Genomic DNA, 18,792 nt, shown 5'->3' with positions numbered 1-18,792 from the left:
TTTATGTCTATGCAAGAAAATTATCATGTATGCACTGGAAAGAACCATAAGACCCAGAAATAGGAGATCTCTGAATGCCATGAAAGCAAGAAACAAGGTCCTGCTCCTGTAGCTCATGAGCAGAAAGGAACAGCGCTCAGTGAGAAACAGAAGCCCAGGTTGGGTTTTATTGGGAGTCACCACAGCGCAGAGGAGCAGGTTGCTGGAGAGAGACATGGTGAGGGCCCATAAGAAGATAAATAGCCCCACAATGGGTTTTGTGGATTTCAGTTTAAAGTGGGCCAACCAGGAGCCACTGGGACTGATGGTGATGGCCTGAAGCACACTCAGGACACAGGTGGTGCAGATGGAAAGTCCCCTCATGACCCTGTTTAGGAAGGCAAGCACTTTGCATTTGAAGTCACCTGGAATGTCCTCTGTTTCCCAAATGTCTGCAGATACCAAAAGGCCCATGGTGAGGAGCATGAGGATGTGTATTAGAGCCAGGTGGGTGACAGGGATGTCAGTGAGCCTGGGCTTGTTACCCACAAGGACAGCAGCAGTGTGGAGGCAAAGCAGAAAGGTATTTGCTGAGATCCCAATGCCAGCCTGGGGATAGAAGGCATTTCTTATGACAACATAAATGAACTGTTGGTCCATCTTCATCAGTATCCTGGGAAGAAAAACAGGAGCATTTGACAGCAACATCGTTTCATTGACATACTTCCCGTCCATCTGCCACCTTTACAATGTCTAGAATCATGACTAACAACAACTATCTTTGTAAAGAAGACAGGGTCTTATTCTTCACCTTAATTTCAAGTTAAGGGCTGGTTTGGGGTTTTAAGATAGAGCACTGGCCTACCATGAATGGAGACCTAGCTTTATCCCAAACACTAGAATAGGAAAAAGTAAATAAAATATGAATTAAAAATAAATTTTAGGGCTGGGGATGCGGCTCAAGTGGTAGCGCGCTCGCCTGGCATGCGTGTGGCCCGGGTTCGATCCTCAGCACCACATACCAACAAAGATGTTGTGTCCGCCGAGAACTAAAAAATAAATATTAAAAAAAAGAAATTCTCTCTCTCTCTCTCTCTCTCTCTCTCTCTCTCTCTCTCTCTCTCTCTCTCTCTCCTCTCTCACTCTCTCTTTAAAAAAATAAAAATAAAAATAAATTTTATCTCAAGCATTTGTAATTCTTCTGAGGAATGATTTTGTACAGTCCCTCTTATTTCATGGAAGTGCTCAGATCTTACTCTTGTCATTGAACCTGTATACCTCAGGTTTTCCTTAACAGCATAAATTATGTGATTTAGTGGTCAGACTTTCTATCTTCCCTGCAGATTTCTTAAAGATGAAGATGCTATTGTATTTGGCTTTGATCTGAAGTATCTAAAATATTGCTGCTTATATAAAAATATTTTCCACAACCTGTTGATGTAAAGTTAAGATAAGCAGAAATAGGAGTCTTGACCTGGGGTTTAGCTCTGTGCTATAGTGATATAGTGATTGCCTAGCCACAGGGGCACTGGGGTTAGTATTGGCCCCCAAACAAAAATAAGTAAATAAAAGTATTGTGTCCATCTACAATGAAATTATATATATATAATATATATATAATCTTTATATATATAAAGATTATATATAATATATATATATATATATATATATATATATATATCTCCAGGAAAATAATGTCAATATGCCTATTCCCATTATTTATTTATTTAAGTGTAGAATTGTAAAGAGTTTACTAATATTTTTTTCTCCTCGGACTTGGCCTTCATTTAATTCAGTTCCCATAATTTACTGTGAGGATACTGTCATCATACCTAATGATTTCTGCCTCAGTGTATGTCATCCGTTAGTGTGGGTCAGCTTAGTACTTTCCTTCTGGTATTGTTGGAGTGAGTAATTAAATATGTGCTTGATATATATAAAGCACAATAAAATCATTCATTATTGTTTTGTTATTTGTCTCTAATCTTGTTGTGGAAGAGTAAATGCAATATTTTAAAGATTTCTTAGTATAGGTAAAAAAAAATGCCTGTGTAAGATTAGCCTCCTTTGGCAAAAATTTGATTCTTAAGTCCTGTAGTATTGGACATTATTTTCTACTCATTTTAAAATTTCTACATACAATAAGCATAGATGTTTCCACATTCCAATTTTCTTCCAGGGGAACATGTAGAGAGATGACGGGGCCTCCTTCTCAATTTTTATGTCTGCTTAGAAATGCCACAGTATATTTTTCCATTTTTGTTAGATGTTTTGTATCAGTGATGAAAATGGAAAGATCACAATGAACACTATGAAATACAGATTATGCTCAGATCCTATTTTGAAAATTCACACTCTAATAAAACATAAAATCTTGACAACATCAACAAATTTCTAGAGACACATAACCTACCCAAATAGAATCAGGAGGACACAGAAAATTAATACATGTCAAACTCAAGCAACAAAAGCCTACCAAGAATAAAAGACCTGGACCAGATGGATTCTTGGCGGAGTATACCAGACCTTGAGAAATAAATACCACCAGTCCTCCTCAAATCATCCCATAAAATAGAAAAGGAGGTAACTCTTTAAAACTCACTCTAAAAATCTAGTTACCCTGATACCAAAAGCAGACAAAGACACACCAAGGAAAAATTCTGATTAATATTCCTAATAAACATGCATGAAAAAATTATTTATAAATTCCTGGAAAATCACCTTCAAAAACATATTAAAACATAGTGCACCAGGTTCATGTGGGGTTCATCCCAGGGATGCGAGGTTGGTTCAACATACAGAATTCAATAAACATAATTCAGCATGTTAATTCACTTACAGGCAAGAACCACATGATTATATCAATAGATGCAAAAACACCACACACACACACACACACTTGACTAATTACAGCATCCATTCCTGTTAAAAACACTAGAAAAACTAGGGACAGTAGGAACATACATGAACTTTATAAAAGCTATATGGTAAACCCAAGGTCAACATCAATTAAATCAAAAATTAAAAGCATGCTGTATAAAGGTAGAAACAAGAGAATGATGTCTCCTTTCACCACTTCTATTCAACATAGTCCTGAAAACTCTAGCCAGAGCAGTTACACAAAAGAAATATTAAGGGATATAAATAGGAAAATAAAAACACAAACTATCACCATTTACAGATGACATGTTGCTATAATCAGAAGATCCAAAAATTCTACCAGAAAACTTATTGAACACATATCCTGCACAGTGGCAGAATATGAAATTAACACCCACAAATTAATTGTGTTCTTATACATCAGGAATGAATCAACTGAAAGAGAAATTAGGAAAACTATTTCAGTCACAATAGCCTCAAAGAAAATAAAATATTTGTGAATCAATCAAACAAAAGAGGAGAATGTCCTCCACCATGAAATCTACATCACATAAAGAGATAAATTGAAAAAGACCTTAGAAGATGGAAATGTCTCCCATGTTGTTGAATAGGCAAAATTAATATGGTCAAAATGGTCATATGACCAAAACATCGCACATATTCAGTGTAATTCCCATTAAGGCTCTAATGTTGTTCTTATAGAAACAGAAAAAGCAGTCATGAAATTCACTTGGAATAATAAGAGACCCAGAATAGACAAAGCAATGCACAGCAAGAAAAGGAAAACAGGAGGCATCACCATACAAGACCTTAACTTATATTATAGAGCTGTAGTAACAGAACAGCATGATATTGGCACCAAAACAGGCTTGAAGACAAATGGTACAGAAAAGAAGATAAAGAGAAGAAAACCACAGGAATGCAGTGATCTCATACAAGACAAAGGCACCATAAACATACATTGAAGAAAAGATACTCTTTAAAAAAAAAAAAAAAAAGGTGCTGGAAAAACTGGAAATCAATGTGTAAAAAAATAAAATTAGACTCTTATCTCCCATGCTGATAAAAATTTAATTCAATGTGGATCAATGATCTAAGCATTAGACCCGAGAAATTGCACCTACTACATGAAAATTTAGGCTCAAATCTCCAACTGACTTCTTTAACAATACTTTTTTAAAAAAGAATTATAACCCTTTCTCAAATTAAATACAAAATGGTGCTGTGGATGTGAATAAGTGGTTGTGTGTTCCTGAGTTTAATCCACACTAACCCCTACTCCTCCCACCAAAAAAAAAAAAGAGTAATTTCATGGGATGGCATCAAATTAGAAAGTTTCTTTATAGAAAAGAAAACAAGCAAGATGTGAAGAGAGAGCCTAGAGAATTGAAGAAAATATTTTCAACCTGCACCTCAGAGAGAGAGCACTAATCATCAGGACATATAAAGAAATAAAAATATAAAAAAACCAGATAGCCCAATTAATAAATAGGCAAAGAAGTGAGCAGGCACATCACATAAGAAGAAATATGAATTGTCAACAAATATATGAAGATTTGAAACATTTTAAGTTCTATAAATTTATGTAAAGATAAAAATTGTTGGACTTTGAATTATTATTCCTCATGAGTCCTTACACTTTAAAATAACTCATGTAAGATAATACATATAATACATTTTTATAATAAAACAAAATAAAATCCTATATATTACAAAATTACTACCTGACTTAAATTTAAAGAGGCCCTGTAGCACATTAGGAAAAGTACCTGTGTACTGGTTATGGTGTGGCAAGAGTCAGATGTAACAATGCATTCCTCCAGTTCCTACCTAGGAGCTTCCCCTTCCTTCTCTTCCACTTAAATTTTGAGCTATGGCTTCCAAGATGAGGTTATATGGAGCAGATATCTTAAGCTCATCTCTCAATAGACTCCTAATCTTGTTGCTTGCATCTGAAGTCTGACAGCATCTGTCTTGCAGAATTAGAGAAGGCATCCTCAAAGGAAAAGAAAACTACTACTTCCATTCTCAGACAATGGTAAACAAGCCCCATCTGGATGAAAACTTTTTGCATGTGTAGCTCTCATTTTCCAAAGCAAGTGACCTTGGGTTTTGATGGGTACCAATCATAGAAAACATATCTTAGCTCACTAAAATGGATACATATGGGGTACAGCCTGGCAAAAAAGGACAAATTATGAAAACTAGATTGTCAGATATGAAGAAATATGAATTAGGAAGATGGATTTCTCAGGTCTGTGTGCTGGAAAGAAAACTCATATTCATGACATTCAGATATCAATAAATTTGCCTCTCAAATTTGATTTCTACATACTTTGAGCCAGTAAATCCAGTGAGTTAGGAAACTGAGTCAGGAAGATCACAAGTTTAGAACCAGCCACAGCAACTTAGCAAGACCCTAAGTAACTGAAAGAGACCTTTTCTCAAAATAAAAATATAATAATAATTAAATTTTTTAAAAAGGCTTGGGAATGTGCCTCTTTGGTTAAGCACCCCTGGATTCAATCCCTGGTACCAAAACAAATAAATCTCTTTGTTGAGAGAAGGAAATATATACCTATCACCTGAGCCATACTTGGATATGGACTGGATCTATTCTCAGGATTAAATACACAGTCCTCATGGAACATTTCTGGTCCCACCTAAGCTGGGAGTTGTAAATTCGATCTTAGCCATGAGCAGGTTGGTGTGAGAAATTTGGATTAGGACTTGCTCCTTCCCAGTTTTAGAATTACAAAAGAGAATGATTTTCCTGTTACATTGGGCAAGCCAAATATATACTGCTGTGCTCACTGAGAACTCTGTCTCCTGACAATATGAGCTTTGTGTATTTATCCTACAATGTGCACCCTTTTCCACTTTGCATGAGTTCACTTGCTGAATTCCCACCAAAGCTTGACAGGTAAAGTGTTCTCATTTAATGGGTAACATGAGAGAAGTGAGGTGGACTATGAAAAATCCGTTTTAGAACACTATTTCCTGAAGCACAGGTGGAGTAAAATACCACTAGATCAATTTTTGTTTTAATATGAAGGAGTCACTTGTTAGGAAACAGACAGATTCTCAGTTTAGGGATGTGAGGGTGTGTGAGCTTCCTTGGGCATTCAAGGTACTAATTTCCTGTCTAAGGTCTTTTTTCCACTCGTCTTCATAATGAAAGTGAGCATTTTAAGAGTGGATTTGGTTGACCTGCTGGTAGGAAGACACCATGAAAACCTCAAAGGAAACATGGCAAACAGAAGAAAGGGCTTTAGTGCTGTGATATTAATTCTCAGTACAGAGGCATCTGTATCACTCATAAGGACTAATGATCTCTCAAGGTAAAAGGACAGAAAATGAGAAAGAAAGGAAAAGAATTCATGCCTGACCTAAGAGTAAGTGTCTCCTACTATTTACATCCTTCTTCACTGTGGTGCATTTGTTAGAATCACCAAACCAACACAAGGCTCCCAACATGGGTACAGCATTGTGAACGGCTATACAGCTGCAGAAGCATTGAGAAAAGCACTCTTGAATATACATGATTATGCACACCTCCCATCCTGGGACCCTGCCTACTTCCTTTCTTCCTTCTTCCTATTGTTCATTTGGATTCAAGTCTTCAGTTGGCACAGCCTCGCTTTATATATGGGAACAAGGCTTGCTCAAAGTCACTTTCCAAGTGGTCAATCAGGGCAGCAATTTAGATTTGGACCAGCATCTGCCTGTTGTGGATACAGTACTCAGGAGAGTCATTGGGGCCTTGAGATTTGGAACTTGAGTGTTGACATCAAGAGTAAAGAGAATCTCCCTCTGTGAACCTTCTGGGAAGGGTGAAGTATTCTGGACAGGACTCAGGGCTCAGGTTGCCCAAGGGTTCAGATTAGGGACTGTACAGGTTTCCTGTACAGTCTACCTTCCCAAGAGACCTGAGAAAGGAACTGGTGACACAGGTTCCTGGTTCTGTTGGCCTAGATTGTTCCTGAACCTAAGGAATCTGAATAAGAGAGTAAACAAGAAGGAAATCCAATGCATCTCTTTTCTCTCTACTAGGAAAAGAAAAAAAAAAAAAAAAAAAAAAAAACACCTGCCAAATACTGAAATTTCTTCCTTTCACTTGAAAAGAAAAATGCTCTGAACTGAGTAGTCTGGGCTTCTATGGTTATCCAAGCATGCCAATAGGCCCCAGACCCTCCCTATTTTGCATTCCTATTTTGTCTTCTCAAGACAGCTAACAGGGGAAGGGGAGAAAGAAAAAACTAAGAGCTAGAGGCCCAGTGGCTTGCACTGACATCTCATTGGCCAGTGCATGATCATAGCTACTCCTGTCTGCAAAGGATTTTGGAGAATGTAGTTTGTTTGGGGGCTTTTTGTTTATTGGTTTTGTTCTATTTTTGGTTCCAGGGACTGAACCCAGGTGTGCTTAACAACTGAGCAACATCTCTAAACCTTTTAATTTATTAGAGACAGGGACTCACTGAGTTGCTTAGGGCCTAAGTTGCTGGTGCTGGCCTCAAACATGGGGTCTTCCTGCTTCAGCCTCAGAAGCAGCTTGGATTACAGGAATGTGCCATTGCACCTGGCTACTTTGTGTTTTATTTATTTAGGTGCTGGGGATGGAATCTGGAGCCACACACATGTTAAGCACATGCTCTATCACTGAACTTCAACTCCAGCCTTAACACTGTCATTTTGAAATGCTGGCAACACATTTTTTTAAAATGTGGGGCTGCAAGTCACCAGTAGCTAACAAACCTCACCCTTGGTCACTGGCAGTTAGTTCCCCAAAGGGCCTGACAAAATACCCATGAGAGCTTAAGAAATATCTTGAATGACTCCCAGGGATAGTTCAGGCCTCATGGAACAAAAAAGGGTTGTCTGGGCTGAGCCCAAGTAACCAGCTATGATGGGATGGCTGTGTAGCAGAGCCAGTGCAAGGTCTCGAGGGCTGACAGTGTGGGCTGCTAGTAAGGATGGACCCTGGATCTGAATGACCCCTGATGGGCTGTTGAAGGGATGGGCAGGGACAGTCAAGTTGAGCTATTGTTCTTTCATATGTGTTGAAGTGGGGGATGCAGGTACCATGTGAGAAGGGGCAAAGGGTGAGAGCATTTGGGAGCAGAGGGATAGCCCAGGGGCCTGTGGCTGGGATACAAGTGTTGGTCATACTAAGTACTCTGAGCATGTGAGTACTGACGTGTTATTAGTACATGTGGGTCTTCCAGGGTCCATGAATGCCTCCTCTGAGACTCAGGGCACATCCCAGACTGGTGAGAGGCACTGCATCCCAAGACGGGGTACCCCCAGCTTGGACTCCCTCACCTTCGGGCCTCAAGGAGATGTTGTCTGTTCCATCAGTACTGTCATGTGACTCATGTCCAGCCTACCCATGTGCATGCTATCAGTCACCAAACCCCAGCTCCACCAGGTTTCAGCATCCATGGAAATTGACTGCCTCCCCTACAAGAAGGAGACATTCACTCATAATTAGATCCAGGGATTATATCATGCCAACTGGAAGTCTCTCTTTATATATTTGCCTTTCTCAGTGTAGATGTCACTCTTGTGTACTGTCGATTTTTGCTCCCTTCATGGTGACACGGTGGCCTGAGTCCTGACTGGGGTTGCAAGTCACCAGTGGATGACAAACCTCACTCTTGGTTGCTGGCAGTTGGTTCCCCGAAGGGCCTGACCACACACCCATGAGAGCCCAAGAAAGATCCTGAATGACTCCCAAAAGGCTGTGTGACCTTAGACTCCTCACTTGATTGACTTCTCTGGGCCTCTGCCTACTGGGAAACAGGGTGAGTCTTCCCAATTTCCAGTGTGTGTTGAAGGTGATGGTTTGGTGGCGAAGGTGTTTCAGGCAGGGATGCAACATGAGCAAAGGAAAGATCTAGAATACTGGGAAGCTCCTTCAGTGTGGATCTGGCAAGGGCTGTTGATAGACAGCCATGGCTGGGGCAGGTCCAGTGCTCAGCCTGTGGTTATTAACTGCAGAGGACCTGGTGGGCCCTTACCAGAATCAGCAGCCTCAGTGTCTTCACCCAAGATGTTGTCATCCCCAATTTGGCCTCCCCCCCTTCTGGCCACAAGGAGATACTTGTCTGTTCCATCAGTACTGCCATGTGACTCAGACCACTATCACTTGTTACGAACATCCCACCTGCTAGCTCTCCATTAGGACAGATCTACCACTGGGGCCTCTGGGCAGCACAGTCCTTTGGGTTACACAGTGACAGAAGAAGGTGAGGTCTCCCTCAGGGAAGGTGGCTTAGAAGCAGCTTAGTGTAGGGCCTCAAGGGTGGGGTGGTGCATTTCCCCACTTCAGTGACTACCAAGACCCTAAGGTGTGTAAGACACAGTGCCACATCTGATTAAGAGGCAGATTCTTTCATCCCCTACCACAACTATGTGCAGCAGTTCTGCCTGTGGCTGGCCTCACCCACGTGCCACCCAGAAACACTTTCCCACTTGTTCAGGTAGGATGCCTTAGGCTAGGTCTTGGGTTCCCTCTTTATGCACCATGTCCTTGCACCCATGTTCCTAACAGAGACTCAAACAACTTTCCAATGGACCCAATTGCCCCTGTGAGCCCTGTACCCAGCTTCCTGACTTCTCTGATGTTCTCTTAACTTTGTGTGTGGTGCCCTTTTTACTTCTTCCCAAGATCATATGCACTTTCTAGCCTTTGTGTACCTATGTGTCAATGAACACCACCTAAGACACAGAGGCTTTAGTTTTGAACCCCCAAAATTGCACAACCAGTCTGGTATAGTGTCACATGCATATAACATGTCAGACATAACATTCTCAAGACAGAAGAATTACAAATTCTAGGTCAACCTTAGCAACTTAGCAAGCCCCTAAGCAACTTAGTGAAACCCTGTCTCAAAATAAAAAATAAAAATGAGGGCTGGAGTTGTGGCTCTGTGGTAGAGCACTTGCCTAAGCATGTGTGAGGTCCTGGGATCCATCCTCAGCACCACATGAAAATAAATAAATAAAATAAAAGGTATTGTGTTCAACAAAAAATAAATATTAAAAAATAAATAAATAAATAAATAAATAAATAAATAAATAAATGAAAATGAAAATGGGTTGAGTTTTGTGGATGGGGAGAGATAGAGTTTAATTTCATTTTGTTGCATATGGATTTCTAGTTTCCCTAGCACCATTTGTTGAAGAGGCTGTCTTTTCTTCAGTGTATGTTTTTGGGACCTTTGTCTAATTAAGATAATTGGAATTTTGTAGATTTGTCTCTGTGTCCTCTATTCTGTACCATTGGACTACTGGTCTATTTTGGTGTCAATAACATGCTGTTTTTTTTACTGTTGCTCTGTTGTATAGTTTAAGGTCTGGTCTAGTGATGCCTCCTGCTTCACTCTTCTTACTGAGGATTGCTTTAGCTATTCTGTGTGCCTTATTTTTCCAGATGATTTTCATGACTACTTTTTCTATTTCTGAGTAACATCATCAGGATTTTGATTGAAATTGCATTCAATCTATATAATGTGTTTGGTAGTATAGTCATTTTGATAATATTAATTCTGCCTATCCAAGGGCAAGGTAGATCTTTTCATCTTCTAAGGTCATCTTTGATTTCTTTCTTTAGGGTTCTGTTGTTTTCATTGTATAGGTCTTTCAACTCTTTTGGTAAGTTTATTTGAAAGTATTTTTTGAACCTATTGTAAATGCATTAGTTTTCCTTGCTTCCCTTTCAGAGGATTTGTCAATGATATACAGAAATGCCTCTGATTTATGGGGGTTGATTTTATATCCTGCTATTTTGCTGAAATTATTTACTAGTTTTAGAAGTTTTTTGGGTAAAACATTTTGGGTCTTCTAGGCAATAGAATCATATCATAAACAATTAGTGCTAATTTGAGTTCTTCTTTTCCTATGCATACCTTATTAATTTCTTTCATCTAATTGCTTTGGGTAGTGTTTCAAGAACTATGTTGAATAGAAGTAGTGAAAGAGGGCGTTCCAATTTTAAGAGAGAATGCCTTCAAGTTTTCTTCATTTAGAATTATGTTGGCCCAGGGTTTAACATAGATAGCTTTTAAAATGTTGAGACATGTTCCTATCATCCCTAATTTTTCTAGTGTTTTGAACATAAAGGGGTGCTGTCTTTTGTCAAATGCTTTTTATGCATCTATTGAGATAATCATATGATTCCTATCTTTGAGTCTATTGATGTAATGATTTGCATTTATTGAATATCCTATGTTGAACCACCCTTGCATCCCTGGGATGAATCCCCCTTGATCATGGTGCATGATCTTTTTGATGTATTTTTGTATTCAATTTGCCAGAATTTTATTGAGAATTTTTGCAACTATGTTCATTAGAGTTATTGGTCTGAAGTTCTTTCTTTAATGTGTCTTTTTCTGGTTTTGAGATCAGGATGATATTGGCCTCATGGAATGAGTTTGGAAGTGCTGCCTCTACTTCTAGTTTTTTTTTTTAATTGGAAATGTAGTTTTAGAGCCATAAAAAGGAAGTAACTCTCTTCACAGTAACTGATGTTAAATCATCATATTTATGTGATGAAAATATTTATGAAAGTTTCAGCTACACTTACTTACTTACATATCTTTTACTTCTTTTGGTAGTATAGTCATTTTGATAATATTTACTTATATCTCTTTGAAGTGCCAACTCTGGGGCAGGCATGTATCTACTGCTGGGTGTCCATCAGTAAAGCAAAAAGAGAAAGGCCAGTTCTCTCCTGGCTTAGTGAGCACCCATGTGAACCAAGTTCCTGCTATCTATGACTTCATTTAGTTTTCCTCATAACCTTGGGAAGGAAGTTGCATCAGTCATATAATACAGATGAGTAAACAGAGGCTCTGAGAGCTTACAGTCTATTCAAGGCTCTATAAATATATTAAAAGCCATAATTCAAATACATCCTGATCCACTCCAGACCTTGGTCCACTAACATTTATTATTTACTATTCACTACATATGAGAATATCCTTGAAAGCTTTTATAAATCCTATGTTTGAGACCTACTGTCCAGAGTTTTTTATTAAATTGGTCAGCACCACAGCCCACATATCAGTGTTTTTGTGCCTAATTCTGACAATTAGAGTCACTTTTCTATTAAAAATCAAGGAAACGTAGACAAAAAGATTGAACTCCCTTGTCCAAAGGCATACAGCAAGTCCACAACAGTACAGGGTGCGTGTCTACACCTTAATACCTCTCCAAAGAGCTCATCATGTCTCCACACACACACAAAAAAAAATTTGGAGTACACTGGCCAACTCTTTCCCCTGGCTTACTCCAGAAGCTTCCCAGAGGTTAGAGAGACAGGATTCCAGGAGGCACCTTGGTGATCAATGGGCCATGCTATATCATGGAGTAAGGCAGAGCCTAGAAAAGATTGGGGGCTGCATGTGGGGATAAACTTTGCACAGCACATGAAGCCCTGAGCCTCCTTCTTCCCAGATATGTCTTGTCTAATTGCACAGATGCTAAAATGCTTGCTCAACTATTTAGGATCTTCTCCTATTTTATATCTTCCTCTCACCTGGTTTTGGAAGTCTCAAGCTTTGACATTTGTTGTAAATTTCTTCTGCAGTTTCCAAATGAGCCCAGGGTCAACCATGTGGAATTTGAGCCTGTACAGGTTACAGTGTTCATTTTACAGATTTCCACTTAGTTCAGCTTTCCAATTCTCTTTAGAAATAACTTAATTTTCCATTTGTTATCATACCTGCATTAACTCTTCACATATTTTTAATGGTTATGATAAAAAAAGTTTCTTCTGATTCTAATACCTGGTATATCAGTGGATCTACTTGAAATGATTGTACTCTTTTGACTCCAAGTCACAGGGCTCCAATTTGTCTTCAATGCTTTATACAACTTCATACAAAATACACTGGAAACAGAGCCTAATTTCACATGGTTTCTCTCAGATAAAGTGTAGGCCTCTCCTCTGCCTCCATTAATGAAGCTAATGAGGTAGGTTCCTTAGAGAAAACTCCCAGCTTGGGCTCTGCCTCAGTTCTATGTTCAATCTGCCTGTGATCTCCTCAATCTCTGATCTTTATCTCTGCCACTAATTTTTTTTTACTTTCTCTTTCATTTCAGATGGATTTTAATGTTTTACTTAGAGCTCAAAACTCAATACTGTCAGTTTGGAAGTGATGATGTACAGAACCAACACTACCCCAAAATCAGGTGCTCCATGTAAGAACAAACTAGGGAGGAGACACCTGTCACACCTTGTGGGAAGAGAACCCCCAGAGCAACTGGGAAACCATAGGAAGTTCCAGGAGTACCCTGCCCAAAGTGGAGGCATTGTAAATTATGAAATGGGTTTGGACTAATTAGAATCACAATGAGAGTAACTTGTTAGGGTCTGTAAACAAGTCAAGATGGCGCCTGGCATTTTGCCAGAGGGAGTGGTCTGAGAAGTAACACCAGTGAGCCATTGAGTGTGGAGATTCCTTATTGGTTAACTGCTGTATCTAGTTTATGTTAATTAAGATAAGCTATGTGTAATGTATATATACCCCTCCTGTCCTACAATAAACCGCTCCCACTCCTGCTGTATCAATGTACACAAGTTGTTTGTCATCCCCCAGTTATTTTGCTTATTTTTAGAGACAGGGTGTCCCTAAGTTGCCCAGGCTGGCTTGTAAATGACTCAGCTGGCTTGTAAATGACCCTCCTGACTCAGCTTCCCCAGTTGATGGGATCACTGGTGTGGCCACCATGCCAGGCTCCAGGCACATCTGAATACTTTTTGATTAATTATACTATTCAATACAAAGTGAATGCTATGTGAATAATGTCATACTGTACTGTGTAGGCAACAATGACAATGAAAAGTTCAGACCTGTTCAGTAGACACAATATTTTTCCGAATATTTTTGATCTGCAGTTGACTGAACTCAGAGACATGGAATCCCAGGATATGGAGGGCTGACTGTATATCTCCATTGACCTTAAATTTCTCCCTTCCTATCTCAAAGGAACAAGTATCCAAATATGCTGTGCTCTGATCACTTCTAAAATAAACTCTGTGCTGTCCACTCTTCAACCCCAGCCCCTCGGTGGTGCAGCCCTGGCTGCCATTGCTTCCCTCCCCACCGTGCCTCCCAAACTAAACCGAAAACTTTGGGGAACGATGATAATCTTCCTTCTTCATCTTGAGTCCTCCACAGTGCTGAGCACAGGTGGGTTCTTGCACACTCACACTGACTTGTCACAGTCCCCATCTGTGCTGCAGGCACAGGGCTGCCACACTTCCTTGGCTATACATCATCAGGGACTTGTCTTCAACACCGAGGAAGCACCATCCCACAGCCAATTTGTAAAGATGGAATAATGTAGAACTATAATTGATTCTGTTCCAAAGAAGTCATGCATTAAGGAAGGAAAACCATGCCTGGAGAAGCCAGTAGCTTCATTACAGGTTCTGTGGCAGGCCACATGGGAGGGCCGAAAAGACACAAGAGCCAGCCAATGACCTGTCCCCTCCTATAGCACACTCAGGACCACACCTGGGCAGTGTGCACAGAAGCCAAGCAACAGGGGAGCCCTTTGCCAGGTCCTTAATATTTCAGGAACAATACACTATTAATGACTTCTCCTTTTCCCCAACTGTATATTTAAGGAAGGTTATTTCAGAGAACCAGACAAGATGTCCATATAATAAGGTAGAAGCTATCATAAGAAAAGCCACCCCTGCACCCAGATATTTTCTAGACCCTAACTATCTTAGCAGTAGGGAGACCTACCTCAGGAGGCATAGATAAAAACATCACTAGGCCTCCACTGCAGAGAGCTTGGAGCCCTTGGATCAGAGCTCCAGAACCATCCTGCATTTGTATTTCTTCATTGGGTTTCTAATCACAGATTTTGTCCATTGTACTATATTGATTTGTGTTTCTTCTCATTAATTTGAAGGTGGAGCCTTACATACTAAGAGTATTGTATCAGTCTATTCAGGACATGTGGTCCTAAGAGTCAGATAACCCATTCACATTAGTTTAAGAAAAAATGGGAACTCGTTAACTCATGTTTGGAAGCCCTGGCGTAGATCTAAATTCAAGTGCAACTGGATCTGGAGACTCAAACATTAACTTCAAATCATTTTCCTCTTGGGGTTGGGGTTGTGGCTCAGTGGTAGAGCACTTTCCTAGCATGTGTGAGGCCCTGGGTTCGAGTCTCAATACCTCATATAAATAAAATAAAGGTCCATTTTCAACGAAAATATATATATATTTTAAAAAAAAAACATTTTCCCCTTACTCTGTCTTCCACTTACCTTTGATGAATTTGCTGCAGCCGGACTGTGGCAGTAACTGGAGTTATCAAAAATATGGGAACATGATTCCAATAAAGATCCTCCTCCAGATGTGCATGTCCAGGGAACTTAGAGAAAAGTTTAGACCTCAGATCTTCCTAGATTGCTCTCCCTTTATTCCAACAGGGAATAAAGTAAAATTTACAGACAGGGTCATGTTCCGCTGGGGAAGCCACACTTCTGTGTTCTCCAGTGGGATCTTGTCACTGTTCTGCAGGCATTAAAACTACACTCCTGCAGAGACAGAACTTAAAGATGTCTGTTCCTTAAAACTCAAGGAGTTCAAACAATTTTAAGCTCTTCTCAGCTGCAAAGAGTTCTCCTTTCCTCAGCCATCTGGATGAGTGCCTCTGTGTCTTCAGGTGCACAATCAGAGTGCAGGTAGGTCCAAAAAAGGCTGTGGAAGGAGAGTTCTTGAGCCTAGTAGTGAGATTTCTACTAGCTGCCATGGAGACATCAGCTATAACAGTTGTATTGAGCCCAGAGGACTGTGCTCAGTATGGTGCAATGAGAATATTTTCATCTAACAATGTTTGGTTCTTTAAATTAGATTTTCCTAAAGTTCGTATTTTTCTTCATAAGAAATACCAAGTGATTTTAGGTTTTTAATTTATTTTAATTTAATGAGTTCTAGAGACATGACTTGCATGCAGTATGTCATCTAGAGACTTTAAATAATATTTATTTGTATACATAGTATCAGGGAAAACATAAGATTTAAATTAACATTTTATTACTTATAATTTTTTCTACTGTCATCCTCATAATTCAAATAGAACTACTATTGATGTAAGCAAATTCTATAATAAAAATAACTATACATTTAAAAATCTTTAGAAGAAAATGGGGTTCTATGTTCCAAACCTCATTTCATAAAGGGGAATCTAATATTTCTATGAACTTTTTATATGTAATTTCTCATGTAGTCTTTGAATCCAATTTAATTTCACAGGAAAAAAAACATGAAATTATAGGAACATGATGATAAGGTTTGGAAGTAAATTTAGCATTTTAAGAAACTCAAATGAACATGCTGGTAGTTTTCCATCCATGGCTCCAAAATACCCAAGAACATAATTCACAATATTTGGTGAAAGAATATTTGTGTTCATTAGTCCTTTTTTTTAGTTACTAAAAAATACCTTTCTTTTCAATTGCTATCATATTGGAAATGTCTAAATCTGATTTTGTTTAGAGGAACATATTAGCTCAGTTGAATCCCATTCTGTCCTGGTTAGAGTACCTAATATTTAGATTTTTTTCCCCAAACATAGTTTTTTGTGTCTTTAGCATGAATAAATAAATGTGAACCTTTCTTTTTTCTTGTCACTAAGACACAAAGAATAAGATGAGACAGAAAAACAGTTCCTGTTGACCAGGAAAGCAGGACTTGAATCTTTCATCCCTACATCAATCAGGGAGAAGGACTCTCCTGCAGGACTGCTTGGGTTTTCTAGTAGTGACAGCTTGGGGTCCTTGAAGAAGCACCTCTAGGGCTTCCTGTTTCTTGACATTAAAAGAACACTTTCTGTCCTAGTGGCTTTTCTCAAGAGAAATTTAAAATAGTGGTAATGTAAATATCATTGCTGTAAGTTTGAATCCTGAGCTGTACTCTACAACCCTGACAATTTACAAAAAAAACAACTGATAATTCTCACCTCTATTTCTCACAAATAGCTGCCACTCATTGCTGAAGGCTTGTTCAGGATTCTGCTCATTATATTGCTGGAGTTTGTGTATCTCACAGCAGATGTGCCCACAGGATTGACTTCTGCTGGGCGATGATGGTTTTGCCTTCTCTGAGGAGCCGGGCATCTCTCCTTGTGCTCATCATAGATTTCCAGCACAAGTAGTGCCACAAGGTAGATAGTGCTGCCTACATGGACCTCAGCTCCAAACCTACTTGCTCAAAGCAGACTGGTCACACCTCCTAGGTACTTTTGTCTAATTTCCAAAAACTTAGTGAATAGAAGGGGAGAATGGGAGGATTTGGCATCAGTGGTGAAGCTGAGGTTTGTGATGACAGTCCAAAGCATTTGAGTCTGCACACATATAAATAAGTGGTGAGTAAATATTATTTATCTGCCATCTCATTTCAAAGAGAGAAGCAAGATGATGCTCACACTGCAGAGGACAGAACAGATGTGTGCTCCCTTCACACCTTCACCCTGAAATCTGCCCACCATGAAGGTCCTAAGACCCCAAACTTGCAGTGCAGTCTTCAGCAGGGTGTCCTCCTCCTGTAATTCTCTCTCCTTCTGTCCTGACCTCCAGCTCATGGCCACTACTTCCTGAGCAGCTCTCACTAGTATGGGGGAACATGCATGATGATGCATGCATCATACAGCTACCCAGGATTTGGTGATTGCAGGTTGGCATACTGTCTAACATGACTGCTTACCTGATCCAAATATTAAAGAGAGTTTTAACCCTGAGGGGTCCTCAGTCTTTACTAGGAGCTCTAACAAATGAAAGTTCTAAAATTTTTGGATATTTCTTTTTTTTTTTTTTTTCATGTGTGATCTTTTTTTCTCATTTACTCACTTAGCCTTTCCTTCCTCTTACCAGATGTGGATTCTTCAGATGTGACCTATTTCAGAAATTCATGTTTGATTCACTGTGGTTTACACATCCTTAAACACAGAATATCAAGTTTGGGAGCAGCTCAAGAGGGCCAATTTGGCATCACCTCTAAGACCCTCATTTGAGTACTGTTTCTCAGATTGCCTGACTAATGGCAGAGAGCTCAGGCTCTGTCCCCTGTTCTCCTAGGATGTGGTGTGCCAGGCTGGAGGGTGATGGATCACAGCTGGGAAGGGACATGCCATGGGATTTCTCTTAGGTCACATTTATGAATTGTTCCCATTCCCCGGGATACTCTGATGCTTTCTAACAACCATTGTACATCAGCATGGATAATAGTATAGAACTTGCTTTACAATTCTAGTAACATATGTTTACATAATTTTAATCATATATACTGGATGTGCAGCATTTACTGATATGATTTTTTGTGGTTCAAAACTGGAGATAATAGGATGATTGGAAAAGTATTTTCTTGTTTTTTTTCTAGGCACTACATGGAGAAAAATTGTTATGTTTAACAATATATCAAATTGTTGGGACTGGGATAGAGGCTCAGTGGTAGAGCACTTGCTTAGCACATACGGGGTGCTGGATTTCATCCTCACAACCTCATAAAAATAAAATAAAGGTATTGTGTCCAACTAAATGAAAAACCAAAAATATTTTTAAAAATTGTATATTAAATGCATACATCAGGAAACAGTCAAAGATTTTTCTGTTTCTAGTACAGAAATTCACTTTTAAAAAACAATTTTCCACTGATTTTAAGGAAATGAACAAACAAACCCATGAATTTCTAAATATGATTGCAAACACATGGAATGGGACACTCCTGATTTTCATTACTCTTCTTTGCATAACTGCAGATATTTGATCACACTGAACTTAATGTCATCCAAAGGTATTGAGACACCGGTGATTAAAATATTTCATTCAATGAATGTTATATTACTTGGTTTTTATAAGGATCAAATGTCTGAAATGAATTAAAGCAGGTCCTCTATGCTACAGAAATG

The 18,792-nt window shown here is 39.2% G+C and overlaps 1 protein-coding gene across 1 annotated transcript in view; it reads right to left on the bottom strand.

Moving 5' to 3' along the window:
• The window catches only part of LOC144368659 (vomeronasal type-1 receptor 48-like), a 34,307-nt gene extending 17,302 nt beyond the window's left edge, over positions 1–17,005 (bottom strand). The window contains exons 1-2 of the mRNA XM_078027818.1: positions 16,849–17,005; positions 15,152–15,188 (exon numbers count right to left, since the gene is read on the bottom strand). Coding sequence (XP_077883944.1) covers positions 15,152–15,188; positions 16,849–17,005 — 194 coding nt within the window. The remainder of the gene's footprint in view (positions 1–15,151; positions 15,189–16,848) is intronic.
• Positions 17,006–18,792: the final 1,787 nt, after the last annotated feature.

This window comes from Ictidomys tridecemlineatus, chromosome 11, assembly GCF_052094955.1.
Source record: "Ictidomys tridecemlineatus isolate mIctTri1 chromosome 11, mIctTri1.hap1, whole genome shotgun sequence".
Lineage (NCBI taxonomy): Eukaryota > Metazoa > Chordata > Mammalia > Rodentia > Sciuridae > Ictidomys > Ictidomys tridecemlineatus.
Note: the sequence above shows the minus strand (reverse complement) of the source record. Positions and strands in the feature narration are given on the sequence as shown.